This window comes from Thamnophis sirtalis, unplaced genomic scaffold (assembly GCF_051295495.1).
Source record: "Thamnophis sirtalis isolate CommonGarterSnake01/CBP01778 unplaced genomic scaffold, rThaSir2_p1.2 scaffold_11, whole genome shotgun sequence".
Lineage (NCBI taxonomy): Eukaryota > Metazoa > Chordata > Lepidosauria > Squamata > Natricidae > Thamnophis > Thamnophis sirtalis.
In genome coordinates, this window is record NW_028261391.1 from 28,529,996 (window position 1) to 28,550,007 (window position 20,012).

At 35.5% G+C, this 20,012-nt stretch overlaps 1 protein-coding gene across 2 annotated transcripts in view; it reads left to right on the plus strand.

Annotated features, from left to right (window-relative positions):
• Positions 1–20,012, plus strand: part of PLOD2 (procollagen-lysine,2-oxoglutarate 5-dioxygenase 2) — a 65,971-nt gene that overhangs the window by 37,961 nt on the left and 7,998 nt on the right. The window contains exons 6-17 of one of the 2 annotated variants that reach the window (XM_087725422.1): positions 454–566; positions 3,222–3,285; positions 5,125–5,222; positions 5,454–5,555; positions 7,792–7,917; positions 8,802–8,923; positions 10,687–10,791; positions 12,795–12,920; positions 15,070–15,211; positions 16,244–16,306; positions 18,755–18,868; positions 19,079–19,144. In XM_087725422.1, the coding sequence (XP_087581548.1) occupies positions 454–566; positions 3,222–3,285; positions 5,125–5,222; positions 5,454–5,555; positions 7,792–7,917; positions 8,802–8,923; positions 10,687–10,791; positions 12,795–12,920; positions 15,070–15,211; positions 16,244–16,306; positions 18,755–18,868; positions 19,079–19,144 (1,241 nt within the window). The remainder of the gene's footprint in view (positions 1–453; positions 567–3,221; positions 3,286–5,124; positions 5,223–5,453; positions 5,556–7,791; positions 7,918–8,801; positions 8,924–10,686; positions 10,792–12,794; positions 12,921–15,069; positions 15,212–16,243; positions 16,307–18,754; positions 18,869–19,078; positions 19,145–20,012) is intronic. The other variant, XM_087725423.1, reaches the window with a different exon arrangement.

Below are 20,012 nucleotides of genomic sequence, written 5' to 3' on the forward strand. Positions count from 1 at the left end.
AGTGGCTCATTTGGCCCACCCACTCACCCGAATATCTTAATAGTTTTTGAAGCAACCGGGCCAATTGAGCATGCACACACAGCTTGCGGTGCCTGCCGAACCTCCGCCGAGCAGCTGGGTGTTGCAGGGCAGTGGCGTGTGCAGCACACATGCCCGGCAAGGACACCCGGCTCCATGCACAGCATACCAGTTGTGATGGGAGCCAGAACCCATCACTGGTGTCTGGCCATCATCTCAACTCCATTTTCTATCACACAATAGCAGAACTAGAATATTACATAGAATAGTTTTCCTATTTAGGAGCAAGAAATAAGAGAAATGTATTTCAAGAAATAAATATTAAGAAATCTCCAGAAAAAAGTTGGGTATAGCTTCTCCAAAAAGGTTTTTAGAATTTTCCTAAAGTTTAGATGTCCTAGAAAATATCAAATTGTTTGTTATGGTTTATTTCAGGATTTATTGGTTATTTGCCGAATGTAAATGATATTGTACAACAATGGGACCTCCAAGATAGTGATGATGATCAGCTTTTTTATACAAAAATTTATATTGATCCACTGAAGAGGGTAAGTTGAACTTGATCAGTAATCAATACAATGATTGCAAGTTTCTGCAGATAATGTATTAAACCTACTATTTGGGAGAAGTTCACATAAACTTTACTTTTAAACAACAACAAACATAACATCATTTCTGCAATGTTTTCCAGAAAAATATCTTTGTTCTAAGTCACATGATGTAGATAAGTGAAGAATCTTAGAATAGAAGAGTCAGCAACTCTTTCTGATTTCTATCACCTATCAGGGACATTTTATAGATTATTACCATGTTCATAGCTTGGTTGAATTCAATCTGCTTTTGAGTTGTAACTCTGTCTTGCTGATTTCTGCCAAAACACCAAATGTTGTCCCCTTCATTTCTGCTTTTTGAAAAGTATTCAACTGATAGGCATAGTCCTGAATCTTTTTACATAATTTATTTCACCATTTCATTGGCTTAGAAATATTGTGGATTACAGCCTGCTACTTTAGATGCAGGGAATATTATCAGATGATTTTGTATATAAATAAAGAGACAAGGAAAAAAAGTGACTTGTGGCAGAGTTACAGTATCTCAAATGTTAACCATAAAAAATTAACAGTTTTTGTGGTACAGCTTCCTGCATTTGAACAGCTAGTTAAATGATTATGGTAAGAATATATTTTTGCTTAAATTAGAGATAATCACATTGACTATTCTTATATAATTGAATTCAATTTTTCTTGATGGAGTTGGTGTATGTAATTCCTATGCTCAAGATAGATATCTGAAATCAGTTAAAAATCATTGGGAAAACTGGAATGTTTTGCACTGTATTTTGGATATGATCATTGAGATCATTGTCATGTAACTGCTCATGGTCTAACAATGCATGCTCATAAGATTTAGATAAGGGATATATAATGTCTATGTATAATTTCTACTTTCTAAAGTATTTAGATACAGCCTCTAGCATTCCCATAAATTTTTCTGGAGATTCAGAATATGACACATAACACTAGGACAATTGACAATATATTCCAGGAGGGAAAATATAACGTATTTTTTGGAGTATAAGATGCACCTTTCTCCTTTAAAAAGAGGCTGAAAATCTGGGTGCATCTTATACATCGAATACAACATTTTTTGCCTCCCGAAGCCCCACCCCCTTCACCAAAATGGCCATGCATACCCTTATAGAAGCTTTCAGAGAGATCCTGGGGGCTGGGGAGGCAGAAATGAGCCTCTCCAATCCCCAGCAGCACTCTATAAGCCTCCATTAGGTTATGCATGCAATTTTTTTGACAAAAAACAGGCCGCAGGAGCACTCTGCAAGCTCCCAAGGCTATCCATGCCTTCTTTTAAAAGGGGGGGGCGTTTTCACGAAAAACGGGCCATTTTTGGGAGGTTTGCAGAGTGCAAAAACTTTTTTTCCTTTTGGAAAACTCTTCAACTGATTGATGAGAATTACACTGATCAAGTGCTGTGCAAGCAGAAACAAAATCTTACGGGCTGCAGATTGTTAGCAATTTCCTTCCCCAGCACATGGATAAATACACCTGGAAACATCTGCCTACCTACCTACTCTCTGTCTCTCCCTACCTATTTCACTCTCTCTGTTTCTCTCTCTCTATCCTCTACCTACCTACCAACCTACCTACTCTTTCTCTCTCCCCCCTACCTATCTACTGTATTTCTCTCCTTTTCTTCTTTCCCTCTCTATTCCTCTACCTACCTACCTACCTACCTACCTACCTACATACATACATACATACATACATACCACTCCCTCTCTCTTCCTACCTACCTATTGTATTTCTCTCTCTCTCTCCCTCCCTCTCTCTCCATTTACCTACCTACCTACCTACCTACCTACCTACCTACCTACCTACCTACCTACTCTCTCTCCCTATCTACCTACTGTATTTCTTTCTCTCCCTATCTATCCCTCTATCTACCTATCTACATTTTTTAAAATTTGCCTCTTCAAAACCTTGGTGTGTCTTATACGCTGATGCATCTTATACTCCGAAAAATACAGTAGTATTTTACTGAAGCCCATTAGATTTTGAAACTGGGATGTAGACTTCAGTTTAAGAACTGATTTTTCCTTCCCTATGTGAAGATTTTAAGATAGAATGGAATTAGCCATTGATACTAAAATTATCTCTTGGCTCTTTCACTGATTTGAATTGAGGCAGATCTATGGATTCTAGAAATGAGTCTTCCTATCCTTTTTAGAAAAATGCAAATAAGCAAGACTAATTTATGTGGCAGTCTTAACATATCCTGCAAGTCTACTTTCAACTTTCTATTCTGATCTTTTCAATATGGTAATCTGTTAGTATTATTTGGCAAATATTCTTGTACTATATACTGCCAAATCACTGTTCTTTGAGAAGTCATGAACTTCTCTTGACCTTTGGAACAGAAAGCAAACTTTCTGGTATTAGTGACATATAAACAATGTCTTAACAAACTATATATTATTGATGAGGGTAAGTCTGGATGACATGATGAATTATGAACATGATGATCTATGGAACATTGCAAAAGAAATTGTGTGTGTGTGGGGGGGGGGTTGTTTAAAAGAATTGCCAGTGAAACATCTGGTCATTGTATAACACTATTTAAATTTAGTTTTAAACTGGTCTTTACTTTATAGAGTCACTTCTACCATATTTTCTCTTCTTGTGCTTTAGGAACGTATCAATATTACCTTGGATCACAAATGTAATATTTTCCAGACTCTAAATGGAGCTGTTGGTATGTATGTTAAAAATACATGTTAAGTGATGAAATATTCATTCATCATTCATCATATGTTACCCATCTCATTGGAGGTGATTCTAGGTGGTTTACAAACAATACAATTATTACTTCTTCTTTGCCAATATTGTAATTCTTGCACAAGATATAAGGAATTCAGTCTCATAGTTGAAGAAATGCTATTTGCCTTCATGAAGTACTTCATATCACTTCAACTTTTCATAGTGTCTCTTAAATGGGAATCTGCAGCAGTGGAATTTTCATCAAAATTGCTAAGCATATACTGTATGTATGTATGTCATGACATAACCTCTACACTTTAACTATTTTAATCACTTACCCTCTACATAATGCTTGGATGCAGCTCTATAATGCAAGTTCCAAAAAGTTCACATTTGCATTTTAATGTTGCATTATGCATGATTCGCTGCCACCACAGAATCCATCTCTTGTCTTAGTCACATGCTAGAGCTGAGAAACAGGTCTTCTCAGGAACTGCATCAACATGGAAGGTTCTTTTAGTTTTCATAAGTATTGAGAGAGAATGCTGGAAATATGAAGTTGCCACGTTGCATCACAAATTTTATAGTGAAGCTCCCCTTTGAAGATTTCAAAATTTTGTATGAAATTATTGGGCATGGATACCAGAGCTTGAGGTATATTCTTCACTTCTTTACCAAAAATATTTTAATAAGAAGGCTTGGAATTAATTGAACATTAATTCTAAGTTTAAAAAACTATTTTCAATATCATCCAGTTTTTCATTTCCTGGCAATAGTCATGGGAATAGAAGAAAGAAGGAATAGATGGGGGGGGGGAATGCTAATTTATAATTTTTCCACAGAATTTGAGAAAAATCTGAATAGGTTAATTTCCCCTCCTTCCAATATTAATAGAAGGTAGTGGAGTTACTCATTTATAATACTATTCTTTCAATATTTTAGTAATTATTACATTTAATGTCTATGGCTTTTTAGTATCTTTTATGATATATCTATATCTATATCTATATCTATATCTATATCTATATCTCTATATCTATCTCTATATCTATATCTATATCTATATCTATATCTATATCTATATCTATATCTATATCTATATCTATATCTATATCTATATCTATATCTCTATATCTCTATATCTCTATATCTCTATATCTCTATATCTCTATATCTCTATATCTCTATCTCTATCTATCTATCTATCTATCTATCTATCTATCTATCTATCTATCATCTATCTATCTATCTATCTATCTATCTATCTATCTATCTATCTATCTATATATATATATATATATATATATATTAGATTTTTTACAACCCCTGGTAAGCCCCAATTATGGGAGGAAGCTAACTGCTTCCATCATCTGTCTATCGGCTCGTCACAAGAGTCCATCACGACAGAAACCCAATATTTTTACTGTTGCCTTTGTTATATTTGTGTTTTTTTTATTTGTGCTGATAAATAAATAAAGGGAGACTAGTATAGATCTATTTCAAGCTATTTACTATATATATATATAGTATTTTTGAATTTTGTAACGAGTAGTTAGAAAATTACAAAATTAGGTCAGACTCTATGGATGCTTAGGAACAGAGGTGGGTTGCTCCCAGTTCAGCCTAGATCAGGCAAACTGGTAGTAGTGGTGGTGGGAAGCTCCGCCCATCCACCCAAATGTTTCTGCTCATGTGCAGAAGTGTTGTGCGTGCGTCCGAACCAGTAGTAAAAAAAAATGGCAATCCATTGCCATTGGAAGCTGCCAAGAATTTTTTTTATCCTTGTTTGAGTAACCAGCAGTTGATATGTTATTAATTTCTTGATGGGCTGCAGATGAAGTTCTTCTGAAATTTGAAGATGGAAGAGCCAGAGCAAGGAATTCTATATATGATTCTCTTCCAGTCACTCTTCATGGAAATGGCCCAACAAAAGTAAGTGAAAATCACTTAATTTCAATATTAGCTTTTCCACATAAGAGCAATAAAATAGAAGTTCATTTGTTAGTAGCATAGCAATAGTGGTAAGACAGATCAATGCATTTCATGAAATTTCATAGTCAAATTCACTTTGTTCCATTAAGTGAATAGATCTTATATAAAAGCTAGAAATGATAATCTATTGAATTGACCTGATTGTTTCTTCTTCTTTCATTCTTAACCTAGCTTAATCTCAATTACTTTGGAAATTATATACCTAATGTCTGGAATCGTGAAACAGGATGTGGTGTCTGTGACTCAGATTTATTAGAAATAGCTACATTGTCTGTAAGTATATGCTGCATGTACTTGAACTGTGCATATAAATGATCCAGTTGTCTTTTCAGAAGTCTCCTCTTCTTTCATACCCTTGCATCCAACAGATATTCTCATCTTTCTTTCCTCTATCTAACTACCATTTTATCTATAAAATGATGGTGGGAACTGATTTCTGTTATGTAAAAAATAATTATAACTTTATATGGAAGTTCAGGACTGAATGTAAAATTTTCTCTCCATCAGACAGTCCTGGCCTTCTATTTCTAAAGTTTACTAGCATTTCAAGAGAGGTAATAACCTTCCTGGATTGAGCCCATAACAGACACTAACAGTCTTTGGGGGGGGGGGGCAGCGAGGGAAGTGTGGAAAAAAAAATATGAACCTCCACTTTGGAACTTTTCATATCCCCTTTTTTACCTCTTAGCCAAAAAGAACAAGGTACAGTCCAATATTGTAGATAGAAAAGCAACATCCAAGCAAAATGGAAGCAACCAGTTCCCACTCATTACTGCACATGATCCAGATGTCTCTCATCTAACTAAGATGAGAAGACTAACAAATCACCAGAATCTTCTAAAAAAACAGACTTTGTTCAATGTCTCAAAAAATCTTCAAAACTGGATCAAGGAACCAGAATTGTAAAAGACCCAAGAGCAGAAAACAAGTTCTCAGAGACTTGCAATTCTATTTAATGGCTTCTCTTTCTCGGTATGGTAAATCACTGAGCACAATGATGGATCTTCATGAAGGCAAAGAATCTTTCTTTTGGCTATCAAAAATACTCTTTTTCGTTCCTAAGCCCAGTAACTTAATACCTCGCTCCACAGCCTGGTGTATGTTTCCATGATAATTCTTATCTCATGGACCCAGGGGTGAGTTCTGGCACCTGCTACTGCCGGTTTGTTTTCATGCTGCACAGCACGCGCATGCGCAGTACTATAAAAATACCGAAAACAAGATGGTGGTGCCTATGGTGCTGCCAGGAGAATCAATCTGGAGGCATGGAAGGCCTGGGTCGCTGCCGGTGCCAGAGACTCAGGCTGCAAACCACTACTGGTTTGGCCGAACCAGTCCAAACCGGTAGGAATGCACCACTGCATGGACCATATATAATAAAAGTGGAGGAAAATAGTCCCCTCCGCCAAAGCCCAGAAGACACCAAATGGACATTCTGCAAAAGATTGCAAATGGGTTTTTTGCTACCTCAGTTTTGTCAGAGCTTTTCTAATCTTTATAGAAAATGTACCTTCTCTTCTCTGATCAAAGCATAGAAAGTTTAGAAAGAAGTGAATAATGTACGCAAGGCCCCCTCCTTCATGTCATGTTACTCTGGACAGTGCTTAGTTTTCAGTCAGAGGCACAGCACTAACATTTACCCTAAGAGACAACTATGGCAGAATTTCAGGTTCTTTATTCTCTGAGCTTGCTTCTCTTCTTGAAGACATTTCATTACCAAACTAGGTAAGACTATGCTGGTTTGTTACAACCTACCACATAAAATTACCATACAAATATAAATATTACATAGCTGTTGCTGTTGTTGTTATTTTGTGAATAGTATTAAGAGAGATTAAACTGAAACAGATACAGGGAAATTCTCAACATTTCCAATTGACATAAACCTGTATTTCAAGATGAAGAATAGTATCAGTGATTTTACGATTTATTCTATATGATGGCATTGTCTATTTTTAATTAAAGGATTTGCAAATGCAATCCTAGTGATTTTACCTAAATGTCATATTTTACTTTTTTCATTTTAACTTTGGTCTCAGACCACTTTACTGATATTGGTATTGGAAAGCCACGCGTAATAATGTATAATCTCTTCTCCCTCTCAGATTGCCATTCTATATTATGTTTTAGAAAGATTAAAATCAACACTTGAAATTGAGAATGGATCCCTCCATAGTTTATATAAAAGCCTTGAAAACTATGCACCCATATTATTACTACAAAATCTTATACATGTCTAAACAGTTAAGCTCCAGGAAATCCAATAGAACTTATTCCTAGGTAAATAGTTAAAGGATTTCAGGCAAAACTAATTATTATGGTAGTTTATAAATACATATAATGCATCAATTATTTGGTATAATTTAAAGTATTTAGTAATGTGTGGAAAATACTAATTCAGGAGAAGGTGTCTTTTTTCAAAGTCCATAATAGTAGTTCATTGTTCTTACAATAAAAGATTTTGAAGTCAGTTCTTTTCATTCTGTACCTTTACTCTTATTGTTTTTAGGAGGTGCCAGCAGTAACAATTGGGATTTTCATTGAACAACCAACGCCTTTCCTATCAAAGTGTTTAGACAGAATATTGAATCTGGAATATGCAAAAGAAAAACTTAGCATATTCATTCATAATAATGTAAGTATTTTATAAATAGGCACTTAATTGTAATTTTTGTAAATCAGTAAATGACTCAATTTAGCCCAACTGTTTAGGGTGGTGTCAAACTCACATCATCACATAATTGTCATGTGACGTATCATGACTTTCCCCCCTTTGCTAAACTGGGTGTGTGGGCATGGCCAGCGCATGATGTATCCAGCTTAGAGGCCGTAAGTTTAATACCCCTGGTTTAGGGACTTTTTTCAATCTAACTACGGAATGTAGAGATAGATGGAAGTAAACATTGTGTTATCAGTCTGGGTGAATATTTTATTTGAATTATTATCTGCATCCTGAACATCCTACTATCCACTTTTACCAAAGGATCAGGTCTGAGAACTGAATCCCTTTTTATTTTCCTGTTGAATGTCATTAAATTGAGAAAATAGAGCCAAAGCTGGTGCAATTTCAATGTTATTTTAAAGTAATGGTATTTGGAGAGTAGATTCTAAGACTGCAGGCAGCAGTAAAAGCATCAATAAATGGGAAGAATGGGAAAGTGGCTGTTGTCACTATGCAGTTGAAGGACCATCATCTTTTTCATGGGATGTTTATTTCTATATTTAGAATAAGTGTGTGTGTGTGTGTGTGTGTGTGTGTGTGTCTTTCTGTCTGTCTGTCTGTATCTGTGCGTATTCCATATGATCTCATGGGATAAACTCCCACTCTTGTCTAAATTTTTCTGAGGAAAAATATGGCATAAAAATTTTGTAGTAAGAATAATCCATTTATAATCTGTGCCACATTTCTAGAGATCCCATTTCAGTTTCCATTTTGCCTGCTGTTTATTTTACTGCATGTTTAGTTCTTGTATAGTTTTACTAATTTCTCATTAATTCTCTCTCTTAAAACATTTCCAGGAGGTTTATCATGAAAAGGATATAAAATACTTTTGGGAAAAAGCCAAGAATATAATTAAAACTATAAAAATTGTTGGACCTGAAGAAAATCTGAGTCAAGCCAATGCCAGGAACATGGGAATGTAATTTAATTTTAATTATTTATCCTTCCAGTGCATATATTAGAAGATATAATGATCTTGATTAGACGGTTTTATTCACATGAATAAATATATACAAAGGATATATATATAAAGAATTGTTTTAATTAAGTACATCAGTTATGTGTTCATACACATTTTTTCTTTGTGGGATTGCTTAATTTATACATTTTTCAGGATGTTAGAGAAATATATTGAAACAGAGCAGATGGGATGCATTATTCATCAGCCTGTCTGCTAACTTCATTATTTTCAGTTTATTTTATCAAATTTCTTCACAAACCTTGAAAGCAACTTTCTTTTAAATTCAATATTCAGAAATACTCAAACAAGTAATAACAATGAAACAAAAATTTAAAAATCACATTTCCCAACAAAAATAGGGAATCAATAGACACGGAGTAAAGCATTCAACAAAAAGGCAAGATTATAAAGCTGTCTTGATCTGCTCTGAATAGCTATTAAAATAGGCATAAGTTCTGTTTCTCTGGAAAGAGTATTTCATATCTTCTGCCATTAAAAAAAGCCTCAGAAGATCTCTCTTTTTGTACATATTTGAATAACATTTCTATTTAAAATTAAACAAAAGGTTTCCTTCTCAACCTCCATGGGCGGCAGACTCTGTCCTCTTCAGTCTCAATTCCTATATGAGAGCCCTGGGAGTTTGAGAGTTCTGCTCATTATCTTAGCTATTCGTAGCTGTTCCTAGCACTGCACTTCTTTGGATAGAGAGGTCTGATGTTCCTGGATCTGTTTGGTCACACTCCCAGCTTAGAAGTCACAGTCCCAAGTAGTCCTACCCTCATTGGATCACTTTTGACTTTGCTTTCTACATCCTCTCTGGAATGCTACTACAATAGCAAATGCACTGTAGCACGCGAGGTCCTTGGTGCTTAGGATTGATAAGAGGGCTTCCCTAGGCTGGGAATGAAATGCCTGCAAGAAAACAAGCAAGCTCACAGAGCACTGAGGTCCCCTCTTATCAATCCTAAACTACAGATATTCTCTTTTATTAGTACTGTAGTTTGTATTATTTGGATGCTTTAAACTTAATTCTTTCAGAAAGCAGAAGTTATTTGGCATCTTGGAAAGTAGTTTAATGCAATTAGGATATAGTTACAGAACTCTGAAACCCTTTCAAAGTCCCTTTCTACTCCAGCTGATGCACCAAACCCAAGAAGACCTTTTCGCTCTTTCTACTTTCCCATAATTTAGATCTTGTTTGTAATAGTTCCACATTCTCCTGACATTCCGTCATAGCCAAGAAAAGATCTAATGCAGAGGCAATGTTGTTTGAGTCATTTTTCCATTTCAAAAGTTGGATAGCTTATTTTTAAGATTACTGTAAAGGTCATCTGAATAATTATTGCAGACGAATAATTTTTCAGACAGTTGCAAAATTCATTTCTGAATCATACTCTGATTTATTATCAGATCCATGAGAAACCACAGTGGTCTTACCGCTGAATGCTTATTTTGCAGTACTTTATCTAGCATATGACTTGTAACAACTTGGGTTTTTTTATTTAATCTTCTCACTAAGTTTTTTTTCTGAACAATTAACTTTAAATATAGTTTAATAACATAATATAACGTAACATAACATAACATGATATATATGATATAATATGTTATAATATTTCAGTTCTGCTTACATACATACATATCTACAGATATTGTGAATAATTTGGATGTTGGCTTGTTTATAAATCCTTATGGCTTTGCTGTCTATTCTATTTTTCAAGGGATATTTGTCGACAGAATAAAGAATGTGACTACTATTTCAGCATTGATGCAGATGTTATTTTAACAAATCCAAATATTCTGAAGCTTCTAATAGAACAAAATAGGTATGTTTAAAATGGGGAGAATTGGTTGGGGTTTGAGAACATTATTAAATCTAATCTCAATTTTTTCATTTGGATATGTTTAATGATTTTTTGAAACAGCTTTAGTTTTAGTGTGTGTTAGAGAAAATCCTAATACTACCATTTTTCTGTGTCAACATCTCTTAGTGAACAAGATTTCACTAAGATTACTGTCTGCTAAATATATGGTATTTCCTTCTCAGTAATTTTTTTTCAGAAACTTGTTCAAAAACCATTTACACAGCTTTTGTATTTGAAAAGAATTTGCTTCTAAATATAAGAATCCATTTCATTACACAGCAATGAACAGTTAATAGCAACCATTAATCCATCTCAGCCAGCATGGTCTACTTGGGCAGGCAACTTTGGAAGAGTTTTCTAGCTATCTCAGTCTAGACTGTGTTGGCTTTTTTGGCAGCTGCTGCACACTGCTGGCTCATATTTAAATGGTTGTCCACTAGGACTCCAAGATCCCTTTCACAGTTACTACTGTTGAGCAAGGTACCACCTATACTGTACCTGTGCATTTTGTTTTTGTTGCCTAAATATAGAACCTTACTCTTTTCACCATTGAATTTCATTTTATTAGATAGTGCCCAATGTTCAAATTTGTCAAGATCCTTCTGTATCTTTAGCTATCTTCTGGAGTGTTGGCTATTCCTGCCAGTTTGGTGTCATCTGCAAATTTGATAAGTTCCCCAGTTATTCCCTTATCTAAATCATTGATGAAGATGTTGAAGAGTACTGGCCCTAAAACAGAGCCTTGGCGTACTTCACTGCATACTTCCCTCCATGAAGATGCAGTTCCATTGAGGATTACACTTTGATTGTGGTTGGTCAGCCAGTTACAAATCCATCTGGTGGTGATGCTGTCTAACCCACATTCTTCTACTTTATCTAGTAGTAGATTATGGTCTATCTTATCAAATGCCTTACTGAAGTCCGAGTAAATTATATCGACGGCATTCCTCTGGTCCACTAATTTTGTCACTTTGTCAAAGAATGCAATAAGATTAGTCTGGCATGATCTGTTTTTGACAAACCCATGTTGGCTTTTGGCTATTACTTTGTTTGCTTCTAGGTGTTCGCTAATTTGTTGCTTGATTATCTTTTCCAGAATCTTTCCTGGTATTAAGCTCAGGCTGATAGGTCTGTAGTTTCCTGGATCTGTTTTCTTTTTTCCATTTTTTGAAGATGGGAACCACATCAGCTCTATAAATATCATTTGTTTGTTTGTTTGTTTGTTTGCTTGCTTGCTTGTTATATATTTAGATTTATTTACCACCCAACATCAGTGTACTTTGAGCAGCAGAAAAACAGAAATATAATTAAAAACATTGAATTAGACTGCCCAGACTAATTTGGTCTAAAATAATCCCAAGAAAATAATGACAAACAGGAGCCATCAAACAAACAAACAAACAAAATAAAAACTAGGCTTGGGACCAAATCCAGGTTTTCAAAGCTTTCCAGAACTCTAAAAAGGTGATGCCATACTTATATATGGGAAAATCCTGTTCCACCGTGTGGGTCCAGAAAAGGCATGTTTCCTAGGTCCCACAAGATGGCAAAGTTTAAGAGAGGGGGACTTTGAGCACACCCACACTACTGGAATGTACTAGGTGGGCAGAAATTTTTGGAAATAAGTAGTCTCTCAGATATCCAACCCCTGAACCATATACGTTCTATAGGTACTAACCAGCATCTTATATTGCACTCAAAAGCCAATTGAGAGATAATGTATCTTGCGTAGCAGTGGTGATACATGGGCACACTGCAAATAGCCCATTACTGCTTATGCCAGTGCATTTTAGCCATAGATTTTGGATGGTCTTCAAAGGCAACCCCATGTGGAGCACATTGCAGTAATTCAATCATGAGGTGACCAGGGCACAGGTGAATATTATGCTCTGTTATTAATGTTATTATGCTAGCCTCCATGGTTAATTTCCAATCTAGTCATATTTCCTTCTGTTTATTTACAGAAAGATAATTGCACCTCTTGTAACACGTCATGGGAAACTCTGGTCTAACTTTTGGGGTGCATTAAGTGCTGATGGGTATTATGCACGATCTGAAGACTACATAGATATTATCCAAGGAAACAGAATGTAAGTTAGCCTTATATTCAAAGATCTTAGATGGGAACTGTTTTGTGGTTTCTAATATAAACATTTTTAATAAACTTGTTAAATACATGTTGCATTTTTCTTTACGGAAGGGTTGAATAATGAAGAAAAAAGATGTGCAAATTATTTCAATGTCATGTTCAATTTAAAATAGCCAATTTGTGTGTGTGTGTGTGTGTGTGTGTGTGTATGTGTGTAAGTTGAAGCTCAAATATTTTGGCCATCAAAGGAGAAGAGAGGACTCTTTGGACTCTTTGGAAAAGACCACGTTGTTGGGAAAGATGGAAGACAAAGGTATAAGGGGGCAACATAGAGTGAGATGGTTTGATACAGAGGTGGGTTGCTACTGGTTCACACCTGTTCAGGTGAACCAGTAGTGATATTTTGGCCTTGGTTGCCTGAACTGGCAGAGAACCAGGCTGGCCACGCCATTGCCGGCATCTTTTTTAGTAATTTTTTAATGTTCTGCGCATGCAAAGTGCACATGAAGCAAACTGACAGCAACATCAGCAGCAACCCACCCCTGGTTTGATAGTCTCATGGATGCAATGAACATGAATTTGGCCACCTCTGAGAGATTGTGGAGGACAGGGCGGCCTGGTGCGTTGTGGTACATGAGGTCATGAAGAGTCAGATACAACTTAGCGACTGAACAACAGCACATTTTCTGTGTGACATTGGCTCCTTTTCAAGTATTTCAAAAGCTTCTTGATCATTTCTAAAATATCACTTTGGGATTGCTTCACACATTCAAAATGGGTGGTTTCAAATTTGAAATGATTACATCAAAATATTTTGCATATTACCATCAAATCATGCCTATTACAGGGAGTGATATAATCCTTTCTTGCCTAACTAGGCCATTTATTTAAGAATTACTAATTTGTGAAAGTTATGGCAAATGTTCACTGGAAGCTTTTTAAGAAATATTCATGTAAATAATGTGAAGTTAATTATGAGCAGTGTGCTTTTGTAAACTATGAATTGTCATTAATTTTAAAAAGTATAAGCGTGTGTCACAAGTTGAAAAGTTAAATACTCTTTATTTGTTGACTCAATTATGAATTACAATTAAAATAATTAGTATTTCCTTTGGATTGTTGAATTTTATAAAACTGTTTTTGTATGAAGCAGTGTGCTGGGACATGGAACAAATTACTGCTACTTATGGAAATTAATTTCAGAATTGTTTACAATGTGTATTTCATTTTCAGATATTCTACAAGAAATTGATTTCCTTGGAAAGGATCAAGTGTTCTGTAAAATTCAGCAATGCTTTATGAACTTCTTCCAAAGCAGAGTAACAACCATGAAAATGATTGTCTTCATATCATAGTTTTATTCCGGTTCATTGATAGGCTAACTACAGCAAACAGATTATGCTGCTAATGCAGTTTTTATATCTCTGCAGTTATTAATTGGCAAAACAATGTTCAAATAGAAGATAGAAACTGAGCATTGCAATCAGGGGTGGGTTGCTGCCGGTTTTACTACCGGTTTGCAACCCCTAGGGCACCAAACATGTACTGAATGTGTGTGTGCTATTCAGTGTAAATTGTTCTTCGCACATGCACAGAACAATTTACAGTGAACTGTGCATGCGCAGTCACTAAAAACTGAAATGGCAGCAACCCAGTGTCAGGAGGCAACTGGTTTGGGGGCGGGGCAGGCCTGGTTTGCTGCCAATTCTGCAACCCCAGGCCTGAATTCCATTACCAGTTTGGCTGAACCAGACCGAACCAGGAGCAACACACCTCTGATTGCAACTTGTAAAATTGATAAACGATATTGTTCAGGCTGAATCATAAGAAGAAATATGTTTGTTGGAGTTTACCTTGTTGTAATAAATTTACATGCAAATTTCATCAAGTATAGTTTCTTTATCTTCTCAAAGTTAACAATTTTGGAAGAAATCAAAATAGAAATCACTAAGGAAGCTGGTTATCTTCTTGTTGCATTCCAAAGCTTTTAACTATAGTGTCCCACTTCATATTAAGTAGAAATAAAAGTTAAAGTTTGACAGTATTTGATCAGTCAAGTTAAAAGAGAAGCAAGGGGATGATGGTCCAAAACTTTGCCGAACTGAAAGACTATTTCAATTCCAATCATTCTGTCACTTTTTTCTCCATAGAGGTGTCTGGAATATCCCTTTTGTGGCTAACATATACTTGATCAAAGGACAGACTCTCAGATCCGAGATGAAGGAAATAAATTATTTTGGTCGTGAAAACTTGGATTCTGATATGGCTATGTGCAGGAATGCCCGGGAAATGGTAAGATGCATGTGATGCTTCAAGTTGATTGTCACCTTTTTTTCTTCTTTTCACAAAAAAAAATACTAGCCAATTTTTTGAGCTTTTGTTCAACTTGGCAGCCATTTAATTTAAAATAAATCATATTTATGTATTCTTAAACATTTAAAATTAGGCTGCCTAGTTTTGGATGCAAAATTATTTTTTTAACATAATGAATCAAAAATCCACTCCATGTGGTATAATTATAGATAGTTATTTGCCATTTTATAAATTGAAATTATTATTAGGTATAAAAAAATACCCCGATGCTAACCATTATATACATATTAGTACAATATTGGATTATGCTAATGTCCCAGTGTTGCATTTTAGAACTGCCATTAATTTTATGATTGTAAAGCTGATTGAATTTTATCAAACAAAAGCAATAAAACTGTTAATAGCATTGAATAGATGGTAATATTTTAAGAACACATGTGAACACCACTGGAATACAACTGTAAATCTGTAATTTGTACTGATATTTACATTAGTTCCAGAGCAGAAACATATGACAGCTATTTCCAGGCAATGTAGCATTGAAAAATAATTTTGCTGAATTGAACAAGAAAAGCTGGCAAGTATTAAAGTTTCTTCCCTTCTTTAACAAGGCATGATTTTATTTTATTCATACTCATTGTACAGTATACCCCAGTCAATATCATCTTGTTTGCAACAGTCTATGCTTGCCATGTGCTCTTGTTCATTAAATCTAACTCCATTTCATGGTTCATGAAAAAAAGAAGAAGAACAAAACACCCTTGTTCTGTGGCTCAGCACATTTTTTTTCTTTTAATTGCAGTACTTGAAGAGCTGACAGATCAAGCTTTTAACCCATACATGAGTAGCTTTGCTTGAAGCTGCATGTTGTTTGTAACAATCCTTTACCAGCTTTTGATAAAAGAATGTTGTTTATCTAACATGGCAGCGGAAATCCTAATACAGCTCTAACAATGTGAAAGAGAGCAACGAAAGGTCAACTGATGTGCTGCTTCTCCTCCTTCATTTTAGACCATACAGAGGGAAAAAGACTCCCCTTCTGTGGAGACCTTCCATATGCTCAGCCCCCCAAAGGTTTCATATTTTTAATCTTTTATTTCAATACAATTGATACCCTTTTTTAAAAAAAAAATGTCTTCAGCTTCTCGCCCACATCTACAGTTTTTACAAACAGAGCAGTGAAAGGTATTAAAGCAAGAGGTTTAGTTAATAATGTTGGTTTTTAAAAACCAAATTGAGTATAGGGCAAGGATGGATTATCCACATGGAGGGCTCACTGAATTTTTAAAAGGTTACTAAATGTTGGAGAAGAACACGTTTTTCCCCTCTGGGTGTTAAACGTAAGACAGACACTGTATGGTTATTAAAATGGGTTAGGGTATGTAATCAATAAATATAACTTAGAGAAAGGGAAATTGAAAGACACTTGGCATTCTAGAGCTAAAGGCTGCCAGACAGTGTGGTTAACAGATACTGTGTGATTAACAGATCTAAACAATCAACAGAACTAACTGGTGGAAAGGAAGCAGTTATTACTACTGTTTACATGGTGATATATCAGCTAGTTTTTTAGACATGTCTCGATACTTCTTTTTTGACACTAATAAAGTGATGTAGTGGTGATGGTGATGCCACATGTTAGTGCTATAACTTCCAGCATTAAGGTCTAAGCTGCTTACATTTCCCTTCAGCCTTCCTTAGCTCTTATTGAGAGATGCTCTACAATTACAGTCGTGTTTCAGAGCTGGCTTGCTCTGCTCACAAGAACTAATTGTTAATTTTTCTGAAATTGTATAAGCTTGTTGAAAGCAAAGCTGAGCCAGGATGCCTAGCAATCTGTTAGCAACAGAGTGTAGCATGGAAAATAGAGTCAGCAGACCAGGCGTAGTATTCACTTATCTTCCTTACTGGTTCGCAAATATGAGCATGCACACATTCACACAATCTTCCACAATTGTCTGTCCTTTTCTCAAGCAGCAGCAGCCAGGTAGAGGCCAGGGGCGGGGGGAGGAGGTGAGATTCCAACAGGCCACATGGCTTTCTGCCTCATCATACAGCAGCCTAAGCAACATCAGGCCTAGCATAGTGCAAACCATGGTCGCCGCTTGCTCCATAGCCACAAAGTGAGCGGTGGAAGAGAGGGACTCTTGGCTGCAAGGTTGCCTGGCGCTGTGGGCAGGGCTGGGCTAGCAAGTGTGCGTTGGAAATATCTCCAGGCACCCAGAGAGACAGAACTGGCCCTTACTGGATCAGCTGATCCATGGGCCACGGTTAAGGGCCCAGCAGCCATGTGGTGACTGCGCTTGCCACCTCCTGTATCTCAAAATAGTAAGACCTCCTCCAAAATAAGCCCAAATGCTTATTTTCATGCTGAAAAGAAAATAAGACCCGGTTTTATTTTCAGCGAAACATGGGTATTAAAATGTAAACCAAATTTGCTCATCCAACGGTAGAAGTCAATCTATATTAAAGTAATACATTTAAGTTATTATTCTAGCAATAGCAGCAGATATAGGTTATTATGCTCCATTACAGTACAATTTCAGTTACAAAAATTTTATGGGAATTTGGATAATTTTTCATTGAGGCTTAATAATTTTTATATCACTTTTATCTGCTGTTTGAAGTGCTAAATTTGTTCCTCAGTTCATGAATATGAAATCACACCATATTGCCCGAGAGTGGTTCTTATTTTTAGACCGTAGAGTGACAAGATGTTAACTTTTAAAATTAACATTAATGTATGCACAATAAAAAATTCAAAATAAAATTCAAGTGGATATCAGAAAAATCTAGTTTAAGGGTTTTTTATAATTATAACTGAGTGTTATTCACTATTGTTGTTTATGTTGAATTACACAATTATTCTTGTCCATTTTTGGTCCTGAAAACCTCTTATTCCATAGCAGGTTTCTTCCTGACTCTTTTGATATAAATTTGACTCTTTTGTGCTGTAATAACAAAGAATGCTTGTAGTATTATTATTTTTTTCATTTTCCATGAGACATAATCTCATACTTTTAAATACACCTGTGTTAGAAGCATGTGTTACCACTGCATTTCTCCAGTTCTATGGTAATGCTTCCCATCAAAAGTAATGGAACATAAAACTGGACAGTGGTGCGGTGTATTTTTATAACAGAAGGGTACAACAAACTATTATTGCTTTTCACTGCAAATACATGCTACATATGAGATAGAACTGAATAGGTTGTATATATGTTAAAATCCATGCTTGCTCACTTCCTAAGTACAGTCAATTTACCTATTTCTTAACCATTTGATTTCCATCAAATAAGTTTTGCTGATTTAAAACAGAGCACTTTAGTTAGCAAGTCTTTAACAAGCAAAAAAGTGAACAAAGGAAAATATATAAAGTAATCTTGTGAACACTGATAAGTTAAATTATATTTTGGGTCCCACTGATTTCAGTGACCTTGAGCCATATGTAGCTGATAGTTTTTTCAATATTTTAAAGTATACATAATCACTAACATATTTTTCCCTGTTCCCTAATAATAGGGAATATTTATGTACCTCACTAACAGACATGAATTTGGGAGACTTGTATCAACTGCTAACTACAATACTTCTCATTACAACAATGACCTCTGGCAGATCTTTGAAAATCCAATGGTACGTATTGAATTATGAATTGAAATAGTTTTCAGCCTTGTGTGTGTGTGTGTGTGTGTGTGTGTTTGTGTGTGTGTGTGTGAAATCATATTTTGTGTATATTATACACATCCATATTCAGTGTGAAAAATTATCTGATGCTTTGAGCATTGAAACATTAAAAGTAATTCATGTATGATTCTCCCTCCCCCACCCCACTTTGTTTTGCAGGATTGGAAGGAAAGTTACATAAATCCCAACTATTCAAAAATCTTTACTGAAAGTATAGTAGAACAGGTAATTTGAAATTCTCCTCAATGAAAGTATTACAATGTAATTTTAAGTGCATGATTAAGAGTACTGCTGTTCTAGATGTTTAATATGAAGTTGGTATTATTAATTTACTGATGTTTAAGGAGTATCCTATGGACATTTTTGTATAATTATATGTGGTTTTTCTTCTGGCTCTTAGAAAACTTTTTGAAAAGGAATGTCTTTAATTCACAATTCTGTTTCCATTTCCCAAAACTGGCCTTCTAAATCCCATAATGTCAAGCCCCATCCAATCTGTCTCCCTCCCTCCCCCTCTCCATCTCCCCCCTCCCCCCTTCTCTCTCTGGAGAGTGATAAGAAAAATGTTTCTGTGTGGTGACAAGAGAAAAAGGTTCAAGAACAGCAATTCATTCCCGGGTATGCTTTGGTTTGTTGGAAATGCAACCACATGTGAATTACATATGTTATATGGGAGTCTGTATTTGTACATACGTTTGTACTGTCAGTGCAGAGAGTCTTGTGGTGTTTCAGGGAAACCAAATGGAAACATTTTGTTATGTGCTATAGTTACAAAAGTATAGTTGGTCTGAATTTAGGGAACTTAATGTATATGTTACCTTCCTTCTTATTCCACAATAAAGCAGAAATCACATTTCTGCTACTGTTTGTTCTGCAACCAAACTAAGAGCGCACCAAGGACTCCACCGTTATGTTACTGTTCAGTTTACTGTTAACAAACAATCTGACTCTTCACAACACAATCTGACCCTAAGGCTAGAAAAATATCACCCTGTGAGCTTATATGAGATGTGTTGTTGTTTTATAACATAGCAGGACTGTACACTCGTTGAAGGGAAGCTTTGCTTTGGCAACAAATAAGCAAACATTGAGC